The sequence below is a fragment of the Xenopus tropicalis genome, chromosome 3, assembly GCF_000004195.4.
Source record: "Xenopus tropicalis strain Nigerian chromosome 3, UCB_Xtro_10.0, whole genome shotgun sequence".
NCBI lineage: Eukaryota > Metazoa > Chordata > Amphibia > Anura > Pipidae > Xenopus > Xenopus tropicalis.
Genome location: NC_030679.2, coordinates 11,252,425 through 11,278,645, shown reverse-complemented (window position 1 = coordinate 11,278,645; position 26,221 = coordinate 11,252,425). Strand labels below are relative to the sequence as shown.

At 41.6% G+C, this 26,221-nt stretch overlaps 2 protein-coding genes across 2 annotated transcripts; both read right to left on the bottom strand.

Annotated features, from left to right (window-relative positions):
- Positions 1–1,819: 1,819 nt before the first annotated feature.
- Positions 1,820–7,542, bottom strand: fgf23.2 (fibroblast growth factor 23, gene 2). The gene is made up of 3 exons (XM_002940305.5): positions 7,254–7,542; positions 4,875–4,978; positions 1,820–2,745 (listed from the first exon to the last, which is right to left on the bottom strand). The coding sequence occupies exons 1-3, from the start codon at positions 7,468–7,470 to the stop codon at positions 2,302–2,304; spliced, it is 765 nt and encodes a 254-aa protein (XP_002940351.1). The 5' UTR covers positions 7,471–7,542; the 3' UTR covers positions 1,820–2,301.
- A 9,986-nt stretch (positions 7,543–17,528) lies between these two features.
- Positions 17,529–23,077, bottom strand: fgf23.1 (fibroblast growth factor 23, gene 1). The gene is made up of 3 exons (XM_002940301.5): positions 22,526–23,077; positions 19,698–19,801; positions 17,529–18,994 (listed from the first exon to the last, which is right to left on the bottom strand). Exons 1-3 carry the CDS (start codon positions 22,725–22,727, stop codon positions 18,566–18,568), a joined length of 735 nt encoding a protein of 244 aa, XP_002940347.2. The 5' UTR covers positions 22,728–23,077; the 3' UTR covers positions 17,529–18,565.
- Positions 23,078–26,221: the final 3,144 nt, after the last annotated feature.

Below are 26,221 nucleotides of genomic sequence, written 5' to 3'. Positions count from 1 at the left end.
ATTCACTGGTAGGTACTCTGAATAGTCTGTGGGCCAAACGGATACCATTTAAGAGGCCATACATGGTACAGCCACCTTTTATATTGTTCTATTGATTCAGGCTTCATCTTCACTTCATTATCTGTTAATGTCCCAAGCACTGGCTAAAGATCCCCATACACAGGCCGATTCTAGCTGCCGATATGGGTCCCTTAAACCGATTCTGCAGCTAATCGGCCCGTGTATGGGCACTAATGACGCGCCTGCCCGACCAATATCGACCGAAATCGAGCAGGTTAAAAAATGTAGTCGGATCGGGGACCTCATCGGCTTGTTGATGCGGTCCCCGCACCGACTTTGCCTATACCCGATGTAATAATTTAACGGGTGGCCATACACCTTCAGATCCGCTCGCAGACTATACCTGGCCAATATCTGGTTGATTTCAGGCCAGATATCAGTGGGGCAGGCTTTGTCTAATGCACCGATATCGGCAGCTAGAATCGGCCCCTTTATGGGGACCTTTAGCCAGTGCTTGGGACATTAACATTTAACCTTAACTGTTCTTGGGCAGATGAAGATTTCAAACATGGCGGATTGATGAAACAACCAATGTGCAGTACTCAACATATACTCTGCGTGTACCGATTGCCAAGGGGAGGCAGCCCCATCGGTCAGTCCAGTGCCTAGGGCGGCAATGATGGAAGACACAGCCCTGCTGTTTGAAAGCAACTTTGCTGCGGGCAGAGAAGTAACTTTCTTTATCATTAGAAATGCGAGCACTGTCCTGGCAGCTAACATGTCACATTTTCTACCCGCTGAGACAGAAAAAAACACTTTCTGAGATCACTTCTATTCCTCATGGCACCTGTGCTACCTGGGAGGTGAGCCCTGCCAAAAAGTAGAATGGGGTCCTGAGAATAAAATTCCCTATGCTTTTGCACACCTCTAATTTACCCCATTATAACACCTCCTTGATTACCATCCCAAACCCTGCCCACTTCTGCACAAGCTCCACCCCTGGCAACATGCAAATTGTTCCTCTGTGCCTCTTAGGGCCCACCTTTGCCACGAGGCCCTGAACTGGAGAACCCCTGATGGCAGCCCAGTGTACAAGAAACCACTTTATTGTGTATATACTGACAGAGATGCTAGCTACAATTTACTACAGTAAGTGCACCCTTAGGATCCAGTCGGTTGCATCCAAGATGGCGGCTGGGGAGAAGGCTCCTTGGGATTGCATTCAATATCCTACTATAATAAAATCACCCTGTAAATATGGCCATGTAAAATCTATCGTTTTGTGCAAAGTGATTTCCTCTATAACCTCTGTGAAGGGTCCAAACCAGATAGGGTCTAGAGCAGGGGTCCCCAACCTTTCTTACTTGTGAGCCACAGTCAAAGATTTGGGGAGCAACACAAGCACCATAAAAGTTCACGGAGGAGCCAAATAAGGGCTGTGTCCGGTATTTCAAGCTTACTGGAAATGTGCTTGTGCTAAATTTATAATTCACTATATTCAACTAGTAGTTAGGCAGGTTATATATAGGCATTATGGTTGAACTTGATGGACGTATGTCTTTTTTCAACCCAACTTACTATGTTACTATGTTACTATGTTACATCCCTTCCTGCCCTGAGCATCTCTGCTGCCTGATTACCCCATATAATCACAGGCCTGCCTTTGCTCCACTCCAAGTCTGTTCATTTCTTGGTGTCTTTTCTTACCCAGTCTCTCCAGTTTCTCACCCCGAAATAAAAAAACTAAAAATCATTATGTATTTTTTATCTCTCTTTATTTTTTGTTTATTGGGAGAAATTGTCAGTTTGGTTTTTTCTGTTGTACCACAAAGTCTTTCCCCGCTTAGCCAAGTTAGAATCCGAACATAAAAAGCCATAAATAACTCATTAAATAATTCAATAAGTTATCAAAGGGCAAGTAAGCCCAGATTATACCACTGCTGTTCATCACAGTTTGTATACCAGCTCTATGATATACAATACTGCCTTTATGAAGCTATGGTCTCGTGAACCATAAGCCGCCTTCTGTCTATAGTGTTCAGTGGAACTTTTAGAAGGAAAATATATATTCATGGTATGGTTTGGGTGCACTAGGGGTAGGCAGCAGGGAATGGGGAATAGTGTAGTAACACAAAATACATAAGAACTGAGAAGCTTCCCTGAATAAACAATGCTATGGATGCTGGGTACTAAGTCTACATGTGAATGGTTTCCTTATACTGTGAGTTATATAGAACGCTAAATCCAGAATCTAATGCTTTTGTGACTCCATCCAGGAAGGAGTTTGCTACATTCACATGACTACCTCTTGAAATATCTGTATCTCTTCATTTTTACAATTTCTTCAGGGTCATCTGTATTAATCACATTGTTATGAATAATTGGCAAGGAAGCTCTAATGATTGGTAATGAACCGCTGGGGAACGGCAACCACACATCCTGAAATGGATTATGAATAGACTGCGAAAAGTCCCAGTTCCTGGGGTTCTTTATGATGTCGCTGGGGTCAGCAAAGTTGCCCTCTGGGATTCTCATTTCCGGCTCTGGAGCATTGAATCTGGTTATGGGGATTTCATTCTCCAAGGACAGGAATTGGGAGTAAGGGGGCAGGTCCATGCCGAGGCGGAAATGATGCTTGGGCTCCTTGAGGCTGATCACAAAGTTGTGTTTTGGAGAATGGTAAACGTCAAAGTTGTTCTCCAGAGTCTCGTGCTTAAAAACGCAGTCGTCGTGGTTGAAGTCGTGCTAGAAACCCAAAATGAAACTTGGTTAAAAGCCATAAAGAATATTTTAGATTGTAAAATGTAAAGTGCCCAATGTTGTGCTCTTTAAATGAACAAGACGCTAGTAATGCTGCCTTCCCATGCTGCCCTAGTGGGCAGGCTACTGATTTCCTCTAGAACCTCTGTGCAGGGTCCAAACCAGATAGGGTCTAGATCAGGGATCCCCAACCTTTCGTACTCGTGAGCCACAGTCACATATAAAAAGACTTGGGGAGCAACATAAGCACCATAAACATTCATGGAGGAGCCAAATAAGGGCTGTGATTGGCTATTAGGCAGCCTCTATGCACCCTATCAGCTTACAGGGGGCTTTATTTGGTAGGAAATCTTGTTTTTATTCAACCAAAACTTGCCCCCAAGTCAGGAATTCAAAAATAACTCCCTGGTGTGGGGGCACTGAGAGCAACACCCAAGGGGTTGGGGAGCAACATGTTGCCCCTGAGCCACTGGTTGGATCTCAGATATACATAATCCCAAGTCCTGACTAAACTGAACCCAAATCCTACAACAACTAGACGTGCCGATTATATTTAGTTTTTTGATAGTTTGCTTATCCAAATCTGGGATTCAGATTTTGGATGTGAAATGATTGTATAATTGACTTAATTGACTTTTTTTTTGTTTTTCTGTGCACTGGTAATCTAATTGTCTACCTTGTAAGGACCCGACATGAAGAAGATTCTATTTTCTGAAATGCTGGCAGGAGAAAACAAGTGGCATTCTACTTGTGGGTAAGCTAAGCTTTCAATCTGCAATAATCTTATGCCCGGGTTTAATTGTTTATTTTCTGCAGTGACCTTACTGGCAAGTCTTTGGTTTTATTGTCCATTTGTTGCAATAGCCCAGTGATCCCCAACCAGTGGTTCGTGAGCAACATGTTGCTCTCCAACCCCTTGGATGTTGCTCCCAGGGGCCTCAAAGTAGGTGCCCATTTTTGAATTTCTGGCTTGGGGGCAAGTTTGGTTGCATAAAACCCAGTGTAAAGCCAGACAGAGCCTTCTATTGGCTTCCAGTCCACACAGGGGCTACCAAATAGCCAATTATAGCACTATATTTGCACCCCCAGGAGCTTTTTTCATGCTTGTGTTACTCCCCAACACGTTTTCCATTTGAATGTGGCTCCCAGGTAAAAAAGGTTGGGGATCCCTGCAATAGCCCTTCTTGCCCATATACATAGTAGGGTTAGGGGGTGGCAGTGGTTGATTCTGCAGTACATTGGTGGGCTCCTAGGGTAAGGTTCTCTAGTGGGCCCCAGGTACCCCAGTCCAACACTGTTACAGAGTAGTGATGAGCGAATCTGTTCCATTTCGCTTCGCCGAAAAATTCGCGAATCTTTGAAAAGATCGGCGAAACGGCGAAAAATTCGCGAAACGGCGAAAATGTCGTGCGACAAAAAAAAATTGTCGCCCGCGGCTATTATTTTGTTGCGCGGCTATTGTTTTGTCGCACGCTATTATTTTGTTGCGCGGCTATTGTTTCGTCGCGCGGCTCTTGTTTCGTCGCCCGCGGCTCTTGTTTTGTCGCGCGGCTCTTGTTTCGTCGCCCGCGGCTCTTGTTTCGTCGCGCGGCTCTTGTTTCGTCGCCCGCCGCTATTATTTTGTTGCGCGCTATTGTTTCGTCGCCCGCAACTATTCTTTTTTTTACAATTTTTGGACGTGCGCCAAATTTTTCCGCGGCGAAATTTTTCATCCGTTTCGCGAAACAATCCGCCAATGCCGAAACGCGGAAATTCGCCGCGAATCCATGCCTGGCGAAACTTTTCGCCCATCACTATTACAGAGCACTACTTACAGAGCACAACTTCACTAAATTATTGAACAGCCAACATGGTGGAATCACTTTCTGGTTATGGCCATGGTACAGAGTTCATTTATACTAAATAAATCCCCCTGGCTTTATACAAAGTGTTACTATTGGACAGTTTGAATGGCTTCCTTGGAATTACTCATCAAAAGGAATACTGAGTGTATTCTTCCAGCACTAACCATGCATATGAAAGGCATTGTCTAACACACAATATATAAACAAATATTTTTTTATGGCCAGCTGGTCAGTAGTATTTTTTTCTACTGAAACAATGGGAATACTCACATATCCAAAAATGTTCCCACTTTTATCCATGCACAGGTACCGATTAGTCTTCACCCCAGTAATAACCACGTGCCCAGCGGATTCTGATTTGATCATTATTGCACCTGTTACACAAAAAGAAATTCATTGCCAAGGTTACAGGTATTATTTAACACTTTTGACATTATATTTCCCAGCTCAAAATAGGCAGTCCAAACTTAATTACAGATGCAAGAGGATTCTTCAATGAGACTTTTGCTTATCGGTACTACCTTAGTCTGCTGTCATAGGGAGTAATAATGTGTTGACTGGGCCAAAACCCACAGGACCCATAGGTTTACCTGTGGGTCGGGTTGGTTTTATGGTATTTGCGGGTATCAGGTGAGTTTGTGACATTAGATATAGAGCAGTTCGACACGGATCTATAAATACAGGTGCCTTGCTGGGTTGGGAATGGGCGAGTTAGGGTCATGTTTGGTTTAAAATTTTGTCGACCTGCACATCACTAATAGGGAGATTGTAGTGAAGTTTTGGGTTGCTGGTATTACATTGGAATCAAACATTACTACAGCAGCTGCTTAGTGGCTGAAAAATTGTCTCCAGTGACAATCACAGTAAAAAAGAACATTGAGCCGAGTGCATTCAGAGCAGGCAGGATCCACATTGAATGGCATTAAGTGACCATAGAAATGACCATAGAAAGCTAAGGCAAGTTGTATTAAATAATGTACATTTGATAAACCATCCCTGAAATTACAGCTCATGTAACAACATCTGAGTATGGTGTTAGAGCTAATCCAGCGATATTTGTGTAACACAGGTTTAAGCACACATTTATGGAAGGTGTAAGTCCTCTTAAATATGTAACCTAAAAATCTGTATTCATACTACTTTACTGTTGCCTAGGTGGTATCTTCGTATTAATATACACACACACACACATATATATATATAGACTTATATATTAGATAGCTTCAAGAAGGGGTTGGATGGCCTTTTAGCGAGTAAGAGAATACAGGGTTATGGGAGATAGTACAAGTTGATTAGTACAAGTACTCTTAGTACAAGTTGCCCCAGGAACTGGTCCGATTGCCATCTTGGAGTCAGGAAGGAATTTTTTCCCCTCTGGGGCAAATTAGAGAGGCTTCAGATGGGGGTTTTTGCCTTCCTCTGGATCAACTAGCAGTTAGGCAGCTTATATATAGGCACTATGGTTGAATGTGATGGACGTATGTCTTTTTTCAGCCTAACCTACTATGTTACTATGTGTGTTACTAAGAGTTCATTTGTTTTGATTAAATTTACTTTAGAAACTTCATAAGACCTGCGAGAGCAGCTTCTTCTTTGAGTGTTCGTATCTAGTGTAATCCATGAAGACTGCACCCAGGCGTTCTTTATCACCCTAGATGTGAGTGCCGGTAATCCCTGCTATATATATATATATATATGTTAGGGATGCACAGAACCCAGTGTTTTGATATTCGTCCGAATCCCCTGCTCCTGCTCAACCGATTTGGACAAACACCAATCCAAACCCTCTGTTTTACCTGAAATTATTGGCATGCAGAAGGAAAAAGCAGCTACACATGTAAAGCGTGAGTGTGCATTGACACATGCAGCAATATATTTACTTTATAAAGGGTTTGGGATCGGTTTGGCCAGGCTCTTGGATTATCCCTAATTCTTATGCTGCTCAGATTTAGCCAAATCCTGAACCGAATTTAGGATTCAGTTCATCTCTAATATATATCTTTATCCATGAATATCTTGTAAATTATATCCTTATAAATTAAGGTGCCCATACACGGGCCGATAGAAGCTGTCGATATCAGTCCCTTGGACTGATTCAGCAGCTTATCGGCCCGTGTAGGGGCAGAAACGAGGGGCCTGCCCGACCGATATCTGGCCTGAAATTGCCCAGATATCGATCGGCCAGGTTAGAAAATCCAGTCGGATCGGGGACCGCATCGGCTCGTTCATGCGGTCCCCGAACCAACTGCCCCATTGCCCACACCCGTAGGTGGGGATATCGGGTGAAGATCCGCTCACTTGGCGACATCGCCAAGCGAGCGGATCTGCCTGTGTATGGCCAGCTTTAGTCATGATTAGTCATGTCATTGGTTATAATCAGTGCTTCCTGATGTAATTTGTGTCACATGACTCACTGAAACTTATGTATTATAAAGAATAATGTAGCCCTGGTTAAACATGAGGATATTAGAAGTCACTTCTGAGTTCCATAACCTGTATAAAAACACGGAGCGGTTGGCCTTGTCTCTTTATATGATCATAAAACTCTTTGGTGATCATGGAACACCTTCTTATATATTACAGTAGGGGCGCATAACTATCCCCATCAGCACGTCAAATCAAAATCCATTAAATGGTTAGTTCACTTACTGTAAATGGTTTGGGTAGGGGTTCCATCAATGCTTCCATCATGGTTGATCTGTAGGTGGAAGCTGTTCCAGTCACTGGCCGTATATAGGTGCATCAGTCTGTCAGGGACCCCCCAGCCGCCACTGATTATTGGAGAAGAGTTGGGGAAGGCAGATATAACCTTTATACTGGCAAGAACAGTGAGCACCAGTCCTAGTCTAGTTTGCTGCTTGGTCATCTCTATGTGCTGGGAGAGGCGCTGGGAAAGCAATAAAATCTGATGCTTTATCTTCCTTTTATCAGTTTAGCCTCATTGATCTGAAACTCAGTGGCTTTCTAAACTTTTCTGCAGTTTATATAGGGGCCACATCCCAGTGACATCGCACAGGAGACATCCCTTCTGTTGATACAGCAGAAATTTAATAGAACCCTGAGAAATAAAACACCCATAGACAAAAAAAAAACACCTCAGATGCCTGGGAAAGGCAGGAGTTGAAATGACCGGAACAATGAGTTTGCAATTAAATACAAAAGGTGACTTTTGGGTCCAGATCCTAAGCCAGCGGTCAATGAATTAGGCTCACTGAAGAGGCCACTTTATGTTTTAGCCTGTTTTGGTATCAATAGAATAAAAATGCATTTTGAGCCTTTGTTAGTTTTACAATAGGCAAAGGTTTAGTAGGAGACATCTGCTCCAACGTTGATATTCCCTAAAACATTAAACATAAAACAAAGTGCAAAAGGGGCACTTTGTATTGCAGGTTGCAGTGCAGCTCCTAGAATGGATTAATATGTCTTCAGGAGCACCTTGGGGTGCAACATAGGACAGCTTAGAACGAGCAGCACAAGAGCTTGCACTCATCATGTGACATTGTATATTGACAACTTCTTGACAAGCAATTGAACTGACGCTTGCAGGTGATACAAAAAGTAATATAAAAACCCACCCAGTGAGACATTGCTCTATAGGTTTTTAATAAACAAGCAGCAAACCAAAAAGACATACATGGAAAATATTCAAATATTAATCAGAGGGGTTAATTTACAGCAGACCAGTCAAAAAAGTGCAGGGCAATTGTATGGACAGGGTCCCATGGTGTCCTCTGCCACTCACTATCTGATGTCGTTCCAGCAATAGGAGGCAGTGGAAAATACGCACAATTGTCATTTATCAACATTGGGCACCTATTTGCACTTGGGCAGTAACCAATGACAACCAAATGTTTCCCTGCAGCTGGCTGATAAAAGCTAATCCCATTGGTTCCTATGGTTTTTGGTCCAGATGCCAATGTGCCCGGGGGTTGTCTATTGGAAAACAGTGACACATAACTGTTTGAATGACATAAATGCCATGTTTATTTGTATGGATTTGCCACAATATAAAGTGTTGCCTACCTGATACAGATCAAGGTCGAGCGAACACATTAGGGAATCATTGAGATCATGTCACCTCTTTCCTTCATGGTTTATGAAATGTGCAAGGGTTTTTGATTTGATCCAAGATAGAATGTTCCAGTAGCGCTCACACAGACCCATAGACATCTTTGCAGAATACTCTGTGCCAGTCAGCAGTAAAGTTCCCATGTCAGCACTGATTGTTAACTAAGGCCAGGGTCCCTGAAGATCCAGCTGACTATACGTTCCTTGTCCCACAGGCCATTTCAGGACTCCGGTATCCATGGAGAAAGGACCCCAGGAAATGTCCCAGTCTGCGAAAAATGCTTGAAAAAGTCCCTGTGTAGCAATAAATCATGGCCCGTGCTACATAAGTGTACAGGCAGGGGGCGCTTGTGTCAACTTCTCTGTCATTTGGCCAATGGCTGAAAATAATATTGCTCAGTAGAAAAAAAATTGTTGTCCAAATGCATTTTGCAAATTTTCGACTTTTACCAAACTTTTTGGCAAAGCAAAACAGGACACATTTGCCCATCACTATTCCCAACTGATTGGAATAGAAAACCACTATTTAGGTTTAAAACAGATTTATTAGAGCGGTTGTTTAAGTCCCCAGAGGGCGTAAAAAGCAAAATCACTAATTGGCACATCCCTTAGTTCTCATTGGCTAAGCACTTGCGCCCCCCTTTGACTGCTCTCCGCTGAGCATTGGATGAAAACACACATCTCTGTCCTTACCGCCTTACCACTACCACTGCCTAATAAAACTGTGACCCTGGAGTATATTAAAAATAATCAGTGTTATTAGAGCACAAGCACTCAAAAAATCTAATGAGTGTCAAGGGGTGTGCATGATCAAAAGAACAAAATTAAAGGGTAAGGTAAGTGATTAGTGATGGGCGAAATGTTTCGCCAAGCATGGATTTGCTGTGCGTCCAAAAATTGTCGCCCGCGACAAAAGAATAGTCGCACAACAAAAGAATAGCTGCGCAACAAAAGAATAGCCGCGGGCGACAAAAGAATAGCCGCACAACGAAAGAATAGCCTCGGGCGACGAAAGAATAGCCGCGGGCGACAAAAGAATAGCCGCACAACGAAAGAATAGCCTCGGGCGACAAAAGAATAGCCGCACAACGAAAGAATAGCCTCGGGCGACAAAAGAATAGCCGCACAACGAAAGAATAGCCGCGGGCGACAAAAGAATAGCCGCACAACGAAAGAATAGCCTCGGGCGACAAAAGAATAGCCGCGGGCGACAAAAGAATAGCCGCGGGCGACAAAAGAAAAGCCGTGCGATGAAAGGGAGCAAGATAGCAGCTCCCAGTAGGTATCAGAATAGCACTCAATAGTAAGAAATCCAAGTCCGGCTTGGGACTCCTCCAGTTACATGGGAGTAGGAGAAACAAGAGGTTAGCTGAAAGCAGTTCTAATGTGTAGCGCTGGCTCCTTCTGAAAGCTCAGACTCAGGCACACTTTACTGCTGCGCTGCAAGTTGAAGTGATATCCCCCCTCCCCCCCAGCAGCCGATCAGCAGAACAATGGGAAGGGAGCAAGATAGCAGCTCCCAGTAGGTATCAGAATAGCACTCAATAGTAAGAAATCCAAGTCCGGCTTGGGACTCCTCCAGTTACATGGGAGTAGGAGAAACAATAGGTTAGCTGAAAGCAGTTCTAATGTGTAGCGCTGGCTCCTTCTGAAAGCTCAGACTCAGGCACACTTTACTGCTGCGCTGCAAGTTAGAGTGATATTCCCCCCCCCCTCACCCCCAGCAGCCGATCAGCAGAACAATGGGAAGGGAGCAAGATAGCAGCTCCCAGTAGGTATCAGAATAGCACTCAATAGTAAGAAATCCAAGTCCGGCTTGGGACTCCTCCAGTTACATGGGAGTAGGAGAAACAATAGGTTAGCTGAAAGCAGTTCTAATGTGTAGCGCTGGCTCCTTCTGAAAGCTCAGACTCAGGCACACTTTACTGCTGCGCTGCAAGTTGGAGTGATATCCCCCCCCCCCCAGCAGCCGATCAGCAGAACAATGGGAAGGGAGCAAGACAGCAGCTCCCAGTAGGTATCAGAATAGCACTCAATAGTAAGAAATCCAAGTCCGGCTTGAGACTCCTCCAGTTACATGGGAGTAGGAGACACGATAGGTTAGCTGAAAGCAGTTCTAATGTGTAGCGCTGGCTGAAAGCTCAGACTCAGGCACACTTTACTGCTGCGCTGCAAGTTGGAGTGATATCCCCCCCCTCCCCCCAGCAGCCAATCAGCAGAACAATGGGAAGGGAGCAAGGTAGCAGCTCCTGCATCTTTTGTTCATTGGGAGACTCATGGTTAGATGTCAAGAGTGAATCATTTAACTGTTTCAATTAGCCTCTCAAGGGAATTTACTTGGATGGCACTTGGAGTCCTTTAGAAGGGATCCCATACAGCCTTAAGTGTCACTTGTACTAAACCTCTAGCCATTGAATAGTTTTATAAAGAATTTACACAGCAAGGAAGTCCCAGTCTGTTAGATACATTGCGACTGATCCAATGGCAATAGCAATATCTCCTCGTTACCAAATCATGATATATATATTTAACTTAATTTAATAAATTCCCTGAATTTAATGGGGAGCGTGGTGGGCGTGAGTGGTACAGAAGCCCCAAACATAAGGTGTAGCATTGTTATCCTAATGCTGTGCGGAGCTTAGTTGTCCTTTAAAGTGATATTGATATGTTGCACTCTACAGTAACATATATGTGCTATCCACAGGGAAGGAGAGGCCATATGTGTGTCTTAATATGACATACTGTAATACAATTCTTTCACATATGAATGATGGTTGATATCCCTACAGTAAGGACCAAGCCTTTGGGTTTTTGCTGCGCAACCACCATTGTGATAACATGGGTGTGGTTTGAAGTGGGTGTGGTTTAAAAAGGGGGAGTGGTCAAAACTGGCTTCCATTATCGGCCCTCCACCATGTATGCTAGAGAAATTCTGGCCCTCGGCTCCGCAGAAGCTGGACAGCAGGGATCTAGATAAACAGTAGGATTGATGACTAGTGATGAGCGAATCTGTCCCATTTCGCTTCGCCGAAACAGCAGAAAATTCGTGAAACGGCGAAAATGCCGCGCGTCAAAAAAAATTGTCACCCGCGGCTATTATTTCGGCACGCGGCTATTATTTCGTCGCCCGCAGCCATTATTTTGTCGCCCACGGCTATTATTTTGTCGCGCGGCTATTATTTCGTCGCCCGCAGCCATTATTTTGTCGCCCACGGCTATTATTTTGTCGCGCGGCTATTATTTCGTCGCCCGCAGCTATTATTTTGTCGTGCGGCTATTCTTTTGTCGCATGGCTATTTCTTTCACGCCCGCGACAATTTTTGGATGCACTGCGAATTTTTTCATCGGTTTCACGAAACAATCCGCCAATGGTGAAAAGCGGGAATTCACCGCAAATCCATGCCTGGCGAAACATTTCGCCCATCCCTATGGATGACCCCCAATTTATTTATATAAACTGATGGTCACATTCCACTAAACAAATAGAAGGAACTTATCAGTATCACTTTAAAGGTTGTATGTGCTTATCATTGTGCGTGTTTCGTTGACTTAACGCACGATTCACTATAAGCATACTTACGTTAATTTACGCGCGATACTGCATGCGTTATTTAACTCACAAAGACTATTTTCGTGCGGTATTTGACGGTACATTCGCTAAATAACGCCTGCGTATAGTCGCCACATATAAATGGTAGCATATAAATGGTAGCATATAAATGGTAGTATATAAATAGTAGCATATAAATAGTAGCCACATATAAATGGTAGCATATAAATGGTAGCATATAAATAGTAGCATATAATTAGTAGCCACATATAAATGGTAGCATATAAATAGTAGCATATAAATGGTAGTATATAAATAGTAGCATATAAATAGTAGCCACATATAAATGGTAGCATATAAATGGTAGCATATAAATAGTAGCATATAAATAGTAGCCACATATAAATAGTAGCATATAAATAGTAGCCACATATAAATAGTAGCATATAAATGGTAGCATATAAATAGTAGATGCTTATAAATAGTAGCCACTAGTGATGAGCGAATGTGTTCTGGTTTCTTTAGTGAAAAATTAGCAAATCTTTCGAAAGATCCACGAAACGGCAAAAATGTTGTGCGGCCAAAAAAATTGTTGCCCGCGACTATTATTTTTTGATGCCTGTGTCAATTTTTGGACGTGCGGTGAATTTTTGCGTGGCAAATTTTTTCATGCGTTTTGCTGCGGAAAAATTTGCCGCACGTCCAAAAATTCGCTGCGAATCCATGCCTGGCGAAACATTTCATCACTTGTAGCCTTAAAACAGCAAGTTGACGTTTACACAGTAGGAAGGAGGTCCCTGCCCCATAGAGCTTACAATCTAATGACAGGGTAAAGATACCATTTGGGGGGAGCTGCACCCAATTTGTAGCCTAGGTGCCACGTGTGAGGGTGGGATAGAATTCATTTGGATCTGCAAATGCTTTGGTTTGTGAAGTTAATAAAAAATGCATGTTGCAAAAGTCATTCAATGGGGGGATAGTGCAGTCATTGTGCCACTAGGTGGCAGACTAAGCAAAGGAATTAACAGTAATATAACTGAATTAAAACAGGCATTATGACTTATGCACAATCTTTGTGGGTTCACATATTTACAGTCACATAGAAATATTGTTGTAGTAACCACACTGTCATTACTGCAAGACTTCCACACTGTCTGCCCTGAGCCCCACTAAGGTGACCAGCCCCACAGCTTGGGAATTTCTGCCCTTGGCAACCCAGTATCATTCGGAGATTTGGTATAAATTGCAGAATCATTTGCTTTTGTGAAACAGTAGATATCATTTGGAAGCCTGAAGAGACAGTAAGGGTGGCCATTCAATGGCTGGTACTCTACTGTATCTGGCCAATTGATACCATACATGGTATGGCCCCCATTCTATTGTTCCATTGGTTTAGGCCTCTTCAATTCTTTTTCTCCTAATGCCCCAAGAACTGGGCAACTGTGCTTGTGCAGATGAGATTTTCTGGCCAGTCGATGAACCAACCAATATAAACGGCAGGATCGTCCACCCAACAAATAAATTGTACAGTACTTTTCTATCGCTATGGGTATACCCCTCAACATTTGAAAATGTCTTGACCACGCCTATCTTTTCAACCACACCCCCTAAATTCCACTCCCATTTTACAAAATTTGGCAGGTTATTTAAAGTTTGAACGCATTTCTCGGGGGTTTTGGGGTATTGTTTTATTACTATTTTGCTAAAAAAAAAAAAAGGTGAAATTGCCCTTTAAGATGCAAGTCTCCCATTTAGCTTATTAGTTACAATTGTATCTAAGTGCAGGTGTTGCTTTTTACGTTTTTGGGGCTTACTGCCAAAAGCTTCTTATTTAATTAAGTTTGAGAAACATTGTATCTTTTTTTAGTGTTCAGTGCAGGAGTTTAAAGATCAAAATGTAGGTGTAGGTGTTGCTTGTTACGTTTTTGGGGCTTACTGCCAAAAGCTTCTTATTTAATTAAGTTTGAGAAACATTGTATCTTTTTTTAGTGTTCAGTGCAGGAGTTTAAAGATCAAAATGTAGGTGTAGGTGTTGCTTGTTACGTTTTTGGGGCTTACTGCCAAAAGCTTCTTATTTAATTAAGTTTGAGAAACATTGTATCTTTTTTAGTGTTCAATGCAGGAGTTTAAAGATCAAAATGAGGGACTTTTCAATAAGAATCCAGGATTGTGGGCTGAGCTGTTAAAATCGGGACTGTCTCGTGAAAATCGAGACAGTTGGAAGGTATGGGTATATCCATTTTAATGCTTTGGTCTTACATGAACCTGAGATACAAATAAACACCTATGGGCCAGTGTCTAGGGTGGCAGCTTTAGAGGGAAGGCCACTGGTGCCTATATATATATATATATATATATATATACTGTACTGTGCATGCTCCGATTGCCAATGGGAGGGTGGGGGGTAGGGCAGCTAAAGGTTATATCCATTATACTTAGCCATTGAAAACCTTTAACCCTCAGAAAATATCTAATATTTTATGGAATTACACCGAATTTCAAACAATAAATAAAAGATAAATACAACATTTTGTCCAATTCTTTAATGTTGGTATTTATTTGCATGAAAACAAGATTTATTTATTTTTAAAAACACATATCTATAAATAGAATGCCAATCTTCAACATTCCAAATAAATAAATAATGACGTACAGACTGTTAGATTGACTGGCAAAAAGTCTGGGTATAAATTATAAAATAGCCCTAGGTCATACTGTTCAGATACAGGTATTATGAGACATTTTCCTATATAGCATTGGTTTGTTTCATCTAATGATATGGTGGGTTATGTACTGATCTGTGTATGTTTAACCTTATACTCTTAACTGGTCAACTTATATCCTGTTACCAGAGAACATTATTAAAGATAACAAATAACATTTTGTCTAATAAAAGTCAATCCAACATACATCACTGAAAGCAGTATCCGTGCCTTTCTGCACCACTGGTTCTGCCTCTTGAAACAACCCAGCAGAAGCCATTTGGTCATTAAATGGGGGGGGGATAGTGCAGTCATTGTACCACTAGGTGGCAGACTATGCAAAGGAATTAACAGTGCCTTTTTTGCCACATATCTGTGAATCATTTGGATTCTTTTACATTGTTTCTATAGTCAGAATCATAGAGCAGTACTGATTGTACTACATAATAACATTTTATTTATAAAACTAATTATATAATAGCTGGAAGCATTTGAAGTGATATATTAATACCATTTGAGTTTTCCAGAAATGGGCATTTTCATAAGGATCCATGTTCCATTTTGTTGGAAAGTGATGTTATTACCTTGTCTGCCAATCGGGAACAGAGCCAATTACGCTAAAGGTGGCCATACACAGGCCGGCAGCTTATCGACCCGTGTAGGGGCAGAAACGACGGCCATACCCGACCGATATCTGGCCTGAAATTGGCCAGATATCGATCAGGCAGTTTAAAAGATTCAGTCGGATTGGGGACCGCATCGGCTCGTTGATGCGGACCCCGAACCCACTGCCCCATTGCCGCCATTGTAGAATGATTGAATTAGCCTACATGTTCCCAGAAATTGCCCACCCGTAGGTGGGAATATCGGGTGAAGATCCGCTCGCCAAGCGAGCGAATCTTAACGTGTATGGGCACCTTAAGAATGACCAATGGATGAAGATGAAGATGAAGATGAAGACTCACTGGGATTGGCTACTTGTGTACTGCAAAAGCATTAAGTCCAAGAAAAAAAAGCCATTGCTCCAGGAAAGGACAAAGGCAAAGGACTGACAAATTCCAGCATTTCTATTCTATCCAAAACTGTAGGAAATCTGTCTCAAACTCACTAACCTAAATATTAGAATTAAACATGTATTGAACCTGCTCATTCCAAGATGGATTTAATCACCATGAAAGTTGTCTATTCTAGTAAGTGTATTCTGTAAACTCCATGACTTTCACCTTCTAACAAACATGATCTACCACTGATCAGAACCAAACCAAAAGTGCCATGGGATATACCGTATATACTCGAGTATAAGCCGAGGGTTCGTTTTCCAGCACATTTTTGGTGCTGAAAATCTCGGCTTATACTCGAGTATATACGGTAGCTTTTTGACATTGCCAATAGCAATACCTTGGGATTGGCCATTCACTTACTGCCAGAAGCATGAAGACCACCATGAGAAGGAAGCCATGGATCCAAGGAATAGGCAACGGCAGCTTTTTGATAAAATGATTAAGATTGGGTTTTCTGTTGTATATGACCTTGTCTTATTGGTTTGATTAATCCCATTTGGGCAACATCCAGAGCCAATGAGAATCTAATATATAGCAGACTACAGACGTGGGGGAATTATGGAAAATGTTATTTTCTCTCTTTAAAACATCACTTCCTCGCCTTGTTAGTAAGACGGACAATGTGCAAACATGTATATAAAACAGTAACACTGAATACACCCACCATATTCATCACAATATATATTAAATCTTACCCTTTTAAATATGTGTCTTTTCAGTTTTATCCAGATTATTTCATTAGCACTCTATGTTTTTACTAGTCTGATAGTGGGACTTCGAGTGACTATATATCTATATATATATTTTATTTTTTACATTGTACCACTCCTTGAGCTGAAAGACACCAGTACCCCACACATCTTATTATATGCATCTATATCAAAGAATTTATACCATTTTTCATTATAATATCACACTCTCTAACTTATTTTTGCAACTCCAGTATAATAGTTAAATATTAAATAAATATACCTTTTAACAATGAAGTGCAAAAAAAGGAGTATTGCAGCTAAATTAAATAATGAAACTACTAAATGTCTTGTGTTGCTGCCTACAGTTCTAAGCGACACGAGGGATCAGACGCAAGGAATTCGCTTGAAGTCACAATGGCGCAGCGATCTGGGTTGCTGGTTGTCTGCCGACAATTCTCCATTCGGGTTGTGTAGGAACGGAATTAGGGCACCAAAGATTTAATGCAAAGGCAGGGGCAGGAGACTTCCCATTCATAACAATGGAGTCAAATATTTCTGCATTAAATTGTGGTCACATTGGGATATACAGCAGCTAATGGCAAGGGATAGTTGGCAATACCCAATTAGCCCAATTAGCAGTGCCGGACTGGGACCCCAGGGGCCCACCAGAAAACCTTAGACACTAGGCCCACTCTCCAAACTATTTTTCCTCCTTTCCTCACCCAACCTCTTTATTCTCCCAGTCTCTTTTATTTACATGCTAGCATCTATTCTTCCATCTATTTCTCCTCGTTCTTCCCATTCAGAAATAGGGAATGGCCATGAAACAGGCCAAATGGTCAGAAGCAGGAGGTCCCACTGACACCTGGGCCCACCTGGAGTTTTTCTGGTATCCTGGTGGGCCAGTCCGACACTGACAGTTAGCTTACTTGTACTCTGTGCCTCCCCGTGTAGCCCTCAGCTACAGACCGTCCTGCAGCTCCTTTCCCAGATGCCTCAGTAGTTGACGTCAATATTCTGGTAACTGCTCACAGTCCTGGTAGTCTGGGGTAATGTTTCCATTTGGACTTTGGTCCCTGTCAACTGACTGACTAACCTTTTGGGAAGGAGCTGAGGGATCTGTAAAAGGAATGGGGCACAGAGATCGGCAGGGTGGCAACTGCAAAGCTTATTAAAGGGAAAGTGGCTCCTGATAAACCACCAATGGCAGCCACCACCCCCTTTAAAAGCAGTATATATATATATTGTAATGCAATTAAGAGGCTTTACAATAAAGATCTGGACTTAAGGGGGGGGGGGTCATTGGTTTTAGTATGATGTAGACAGTGATTGGCCTTTTTTTCTGTGTTTCAAAATGACTTTTCTGTGCTTAACATGAAATTAAAATTGTACTTTCATGCCGAGGCTTGGTTTTTATCATTTTCTATTATTCTTAATGACCTATCTGTTTACTTATGTCCTATTTATCTTGCAGCTTGCCATTTAAGGCTGGTTGCTAGGGTAATGGGGTAAGCAACCAGTTCCTAGAGCGCTGTAGAACATAGAAAGAATTCCAAACTATGAAGAGCCATTGCAACATTTTATAGGATATCATTTTGGGGGGCCAAATATTAGGGAACCCTAAGTCATTGTAATTGCTTACCTGAAACCCTATGCCAGTGTTTAGTAAAGAACAATACCGGTCTGGGGTTCTTCTGTGCCAAACCTACCATTCGGCACCCCCAAATGATCCTATATGTGAACAACAGAATATACAAAGTGTAAAAATCAACCTGAAACCGATATGAACTGATAACCGATTGCACTTGGGTTGAGCCGCAGCCTATGAACCGTGTTAAAGCTTTATACGAGATTTGTCAGCAGATATCGAGTCCAAACTGTTGCATGGCTACCTCTTAAAGTTGCGATGTCCTTTAAATTTAACAATGCCGTCTGGATCGTCGGGGTCTACCATGTCATTATGGTTGATCCTTACTGGATCTTTAGGGTGTGGTAACCAAACATCTTGGAAAGGGTTATGATTCGGAGCTGCATAGTCCCAGCCGGTCTTCCTGGGGGTGATGATCCGATTTGGGTCGGAGAAGTCGTCCACGCTCCTGGTGTGCCTGACTGGTTCTGGGGTGTTGAAGCGGATGATGGGGATTTTATTCTCCATGGACAAGAACTGTGAATAGGGTGGCAGGGCCATGTCTGGCTGAAAGCGCAGCTTGGGTGTCTTCAGGCTGAGCAAGAAGCCGTGTTTTGGAGAGTAGTATATATCATGCTTATTCTCTAGAGTTTGGTGCTTGAATACGCAGTCGTCCTGGCTAAAGTAGTGCTGGGGGAGATAGGAATCATGTGTTAGTTGCCAGGCCTACAAATACATATATACCCAGGGCTGCTCCTGCCATTAGGCCAGTGGTTCCCAACCTTCCTAATGCCGTGACCCTTTAATACAGTTCCTCATGTTGTGGTGACCCCCAACCATAAAATGATTCCTAAGCCCATCGGAAATATGTGTTTTCCAACGCCCTAAGGCAATAACCTCAACCCGCTCCTATGTGCAAAGCCAGTGGGGTGGCAGCCACTGTATATACCTCCCACAGCAGTTGGTCTATGCACATGGTCCATCTTGCTGGGCCTAATGCATGATGGGAGCTTTAGTCTAGCAACATCAGAATAGGATTCTTTAAGCAGCACTGCACCAAATGTGGCCTTCAAAGAGATTTTATGGCCCCAAGAACTACATGATACATCATCATTTTATATCTGGCCCAATGACCCACTCTATATATCTATATATATATATATATCTGTAAGTGAGGAAGATTTCAGTGCTGACCTGAAAATGCTGCTTACTAAGAGGTTGCTATAGGTAACTAGAGCTTGTGTAAACTTTGTACATTTTATGACATGACCATGGCATTGTATTTGTCATAATCCTGGCGATTTCTGTCCTGTATCTTGTGCATTTTTTACTTGTCACATACCAATTACATGTGTGTGTATTATCATCTAACCTGAGACTCCTCAGTACTTACTGATCCAAATATATTTCCATATTTATCCATGCACAGGTATCGGCCCGTTTTAACACCAGCTATGACCACGTAGCCAGCTTCTTCTGATTTAATAGTTACTGCGCCTGCAAGATTAAAGGGATGTTATTGTATTGGATGTTTATAACATGTCTTTGTCGCCACACAGTAAATACACCACATTTGACTACTTTTTTCAAGTTTAATTCAGGATTTTGTGAAATGCAGTCTGCCACCTAGTGGCAAAATTAAAAAAAAAAAACTTTTTTATCCGAGGCACAGAACAGCGCAGCGTATTAGTGAAACTCGCGTTCTCCCAGAGTTTCCGTACGGCCTTCTTTTTGAATAATTAGCTATGAACATGATTAAGCAATCACTGTCAGTGTGTAAAGGTGCCCATACACGGGCCGATTGTAGCTGCCGATAAGGGTCCCTTAGACCGATTCGGCAGCTAATCGAAATCAGCCAGATCTCAATCGGGCAGGTTAGAAACGGTTAAAAGAGAGAAATACAGAGAAATACATCAGTATCTGTCCATGAAATATAGTGGAACTTTCACACACGGAACCATAATTTCAACTATATTATTATTTATCTATCTGTTTATTATCTATTTATCTGTCTGTTCAGATTGAGCTGACATCATTGCCCAAATATTTGATCATTTATATACTGTACCTTTCTGTGCCATAGCCCTTTGGGATGATTTATATGTCTATCTATCTATCATCTATCTATCTATCTATTTATCTATCTATATCTATCTAATCTATCTATCTATCATCTATCTATCTATCTAATCTATCTATCTATCATCTATCTATCTATCTATCTATCATCTATCTATCTATCTATCTATCATCTATCTATATATCATCTATCTATCTATCTATCTATCTATCATCTATCTATATATCATCTATCTATCTATATATCATCTATCTATCTATCTATCATCTATCTATATATCATCTATCTATCTATCATCTATCTATCTATCTATCTATTATCTATCTATATATCATCTATCTATCTATCTATCTATCATCTATCTATCTATCTATGTACCATCTGTCTGTCTATTGATCTCTATCTATCTATCTATCTATCTGTCTATCTATCTATCTATCTATCTATCTATCTATCATCTATCTATCTATGTATATATCTATCTGTCTGTCTATCTATCTATCATATGTTATATATGATATATATATAATGACATTATAATGATTATGACATTATATGTAATATCTATCTATCTATCTATTTATCTATCATCTATCATCTATCATCTATCTATCTATCTATCTATCTATCTATCTATCTCTCTCTATCTATCTATCTATCTATCTATCTGTCTGTTTGTCTATCTATAAATCTATCTATCTATCTATCTATCTATCTATCTGTCTGTCTATGTATCATATGTTATATATGATATATATAATTACATTATAATGATTATGACATTATATGTAATATCTATCTATCTATCATCTATCTCTCTCTCTATCTCTCTCTCTCTCTGTCTGTCTATCTATCTCTCTCTCTCTCTCTCTCTCTGTCTGTCTATCTATCTATATCTCTTTCTATCTATCTGTCTGTCTATAACTATTAATGGGATATACGCAAACACACATATGAAGTCCAAAACTATTTATAAAACAACCTTTTGCATGGTGTTCTTTTGGGCTGGATTTTATTAGCAACCGAGCATCAAATGGGGTATGTCACTACATAGTGCTGCCCTCTGTTGATCGCATATATATATTCCCCTCTGGGGCAAATTAGAGAGGCTTCAGATGGGGTTTTTGCCTTCCTCTGGATCAACTAGCAGTTAGGCAGGTTATATATAGGCATTATGGTTGAACTTGATGGACGTATGTCTTTTTTCAACCCAACTTACTATGTTACTATGTTACTATGTTTATAGTCCAAAGGAGGCACACCAATTAAAATAATCTAAACTCTCCAAGATTCTCAATCAGTAATATTTATATTGCAAACTTAATTTAATTCATTTTGTTCTCCTGTTACCGACTTATAAGATGCCCCCAAACTCTAATTTTTGAAATGTAAGTGCAGAACATCCACATCCCATAAAGTGTAGATTTGTTTAGGGTGGTGCAGTGTTGAGCTCAGTTCTAGGAGAGTTTCTCACCCATAGAGCTCACACTTTGCATTTGATTTCTCATGCACAAGAAGATTAAGTGACTTGTTACAGGTCACAATGGTCACAATCTTATTAACCTGTGTGTTTGCTTTAAATGCACTGAGGCTTATGGCACAAGGGATGCGTTCAGCGCTGGGCGGTAGAGAAGTGCCCAAATCCTGCCAAAATCTTCATGAAAAGGGGCAATTTTAGCCCTAAAAACACTCGGTTACCAGCATAATAGCAATGACAGATCCCTGAGCCAGGTTTAGGCGCTTCTCCCCTGGCTAACATTGGCCAGTGGGGTATAAGTCATGTGTGCCATACAGTGTAATAATGTGCTCTGTAGCCATAGAGGTTGCCACTCATATTCCGGCTGGGCTGGAGGGCCCACATTATCATAGCAGGTAACAAATAGGCTGTATAGAATACAACGCTTTTAGCATTTTGCTGTAGGTATATAGTGAGCAATGTATTTTGTAGCTTATAGCATAAGCAGCATTGCTGGCAAGCAATGTTATTTGCCCATTTTGCCCAAACATATATAACTTTTAAATAGAAATGTAATTTTTTTTTATTTTTAACATTACTTGCCCTTTAATAAAACATGTTCTACATGACCCCTCCTTTGCATTATAACTGTATCTATAAAACATTTCGATTCAAGTTTACTTACTATAAACGGTTTGGCGGGGGGACCCATCCACTCGTCCGTCGTAACCGATCTGTAGGTGAAAGCTGTTCCATTCGGTAGCCGTGTACAGGTGTATGAGTCTGTCGGGATTGCCCCAGCTGGCAGATAGTGCAGGGAAGGATACAGGTAGAGCCTTGCTCCATTCTACACAAGTGAGAGCAAATAGCATCAAGCTGAGCTCCATCCCTCGTCTGGTCCTGAGTCTGTCTGTGCCTTTGGAAGGATGCCCCTTGCTGCAATTCCCTCAGCTCTGTCTCAGGGATCTGAAACTCAGTGGCTTCCTAACTTTTTGGCAGTTTATATAAAGGCCAACGAGCTGGTGACATCACAAACAGGAAAACTTTGTGCTGGATATCCTTTTTGCTCATTCCCAGTTTATTTAAGGGAATTCAGGTCTCAATGACCTAAGGATATTTCTCAAGTAACAAAAAAACAAATACCTACACTTAAGTAAATAGCATAAGCCAACCTACATAAGGGCAACCTGGTGGCCGGAATCATTTCCTTTTGAAATATAAACTGCCTCTGAAGTGGGTGATTTTTTTTTAAGCATTTTTTTTGTTTTCTTTTCAACAATTCCAGCTATTTTTTTCCCTGCAATTTTGAGGGAAGAGGGGTAGGCGGATAGACCACATCAGCTGATTAATAAGGGGTATCTTGGTTAATTATACAGCACCCCTACTTCTCCAGAGTAGGCTTTATACAAAGACAAATAGGGGTCATTTTCTTTGACTCAAAGACACAAGGGCAAAGAGCATTGAGGGGCAAAAAAGCGTGCCCCTTGGTTCTCTTTTAAAAAAAGGAGGCTGACATCTGCTTATGGAAACAATAGGGTTGCCACCTAGTCAGGATTTTACCAGCCCGACCAGTTAAAATGAAGCCTGATGCCAATGCTATTAGTGGAAAAAAAAAGAAATAAATATAGGAAGATCAATATTTCTTTCAACACACCATAGGCGTCAAAGCCCTTGGCCATCATCACCTGCCCCCCACTTGCCACCTTTCCACTCATCACCAACCCCTGCTTATGAATGAATAGGCAAGTCAGTGGAGGTATATGGCTGGGGTTCCATTGCCCCCCAACACCGTTGTGCCCTAGACACGTGCTCTTCTGCCTACCCCTAGTTTAATCCTTATGCCACATTTTGTTCCTAGTGTCAGTTTGGAAATTCAGTGCAAAGTGCAGCACCAAAGGAAACATGGCAGCCCAGTCCTTACCTTACACCACAAGGTGCCCCATAACATGCAACTTAGGGTACCCGTATGGGGTATGTCTACATGCTTCTGCCCTCCCATCAAGAACAGATTAAGAACAACTACCCATGTCTGATTTTGCTCTACTACAGCTCCTAAATTATCATTCTTGGAGTCAGGAAGGAATTTTTTCCTTAGAGAGGCTTCAGATGGGGTTTTTTGCCTTCCTCTGGATCAACTAGTAGTTAGGCAGGTTATATATAGGCATTATGGTTGAACCTGATGGACATGTGTCTTTTGTCAACCTAACTTACTATGTTACTATGTTACTATTACTTTTACTTCCCCAGTGCAGAGAGGCATTTCTTATAAGACGAGGGAGTGGTAAGACCACACATGTAATAAGTAACCCAATAACATGCCCAGCCTATGCACCATCTTCATGTTCCAAAGAGATGTTAAATGGGTACCAGATGGCGTGGGGTGAGAATATCCCATATTGCCCCTGGAAGTGCAGTGAGAAACTAGTAAAAATGGCTACAAAATATTATCAGAATTCCTAGCCTTTTTATATACTAGCGCTGTTTTATTGCCCGCCCATAGTTACCCCTATCGTAAGCAGCCTACACTTAAATCACCTTCAAGTTCCTTTGTTCACTGTGGATGTGAGCACAACAGTATTATCCACATAACACGTGCAATATAGGTTGGATGTTGTGCTTTAGAGTTGCTTTATAGACCAGTCTTAGATTATAAAAAAAAATGTATTTGGTGCAAAAGTTACTGCCTAGTAAAGCAGAGGAACCGTCATATCAGTAATCACAGTGGTTTCACCACTAGAGGGCAGATCTGCTTTAGAGTCTGATAGATTCCTATTTAGAGCTATGACGAATCAAATATACAGATGAATATGATTTACAGGGAAAACAGAATTGCTACTAAATAATGGTAATAATGTGGTTATAGCAGATACAGAAAAAGCAAATCAGTTCTTTTCTCCAGTGTATACAATAGAGGAATCAAAGTTTCCAGTCCCTGCAGGCCATGTCAGACCAATCTGATTGCGAGGTTAATAAGAAGTTGGACAGCAGGGTTGCAGTCTACATGATCTATTACATACCTCCCAACCGTCCCGCTTTAAGCGGGACAGTCCCGATATTTATGGCACTTCCCGTTGTCCCGGATTTATTGTTAGATGTCCCGCTTCTCAGCATTGCCATTTAATTAAAAAAGCCCGCCCTCTTAACTCTTGAATCTCCCCTGCTACCCCAAGCTCACAGATTTACCTTGATGTTTAATTGTCCTGGGAGGAGCATTTGTGACAGGCAAGGGTCAACTATCGGCATTGGCTCCGCATCCCTCTCCTTGCTCCTGCTCACCGGGCCAGGGGCTGAGGGGGGGCTCTGTCTTTTATCAGGCAGAAGAGGCTGCTGCCTTTATTTGTGTGCTGGGCAGTTTCACCTTGTCCTCCCCTAACATATATCTCTCACTCCTGGGAATCTCTGGCAGAGCCCAGCATGCAGGGGAAGAGGTATCAATTGTTCATAAAATATAGCAGACATTTAAAAGGGGCCCTTATAAGTCTGGGAACCTTAGGCCTTGTTAATATGGCTAGAAATTCTAGTGGTACATTAATATTGTTTTGCTTTCAACTGATTAAGAATGGAAGGAAATAACAAATTAATGTACCACTGGAATTAGCCCTGTTTATAACTTTGAAAAATGCACAGAACTGTTGGCATGTCTGAAGTTGATATGCCCTTCATCAGTTTCATTTATTAATTTTACTGGCATGTCTGGGGTTAATATGCCCTTTATCAATTTAATGTAGTCATACTGGCACTTTTGAAGTTAATATGTCCTTTATTCTTTTTATTTAGTGATTATACTGGCACATCTGGGGCATGTAAAGTGGGTGTGGCATGTGGGGGCGTGGTCCCAAAGCAGGCGTGGCCAAAACATTTTTACCACACTACCAGCGTCAAATATTTTTGTCCCTCTTTCTCTTAATGAAATGTTGGGAGGTATGTCTATTAGGATTTTGCCTAAGCATTTGATACAGTGCCCCACAAACAACTGCTTTCTAAGCTAAGGTCTAAAAATGAATATGGCTAAAAATGCCATATTTTATACACTGTACATACTGCACCAGCCTAATGTTTCAAAAGCAGTAATGGTACAGGCCTACAAACCTGTCACAGGAACTCCCCATCTTGGATAGTGTCAGTGACACGCACATGCTCAGTGGGCTCTGGACAGTTGCTGAGCTTAGGGGTTGTCGTAAATTATCAAGCAGAAAATGAGGTTGGCCTGTCATATAAGCTGATGCTACAGTTTCTGAGCTGCCATGTAGTAATTATCTGGATTAATTACTAATCAGCCTAATATATGCTATAAATACAGTATATTGTGAGTGGGCCCCTAAGCTCAGTAACTGACAGCAGGGAATCAGCAGAAAAGAAGATGGGGGGCTACTGGGGCATC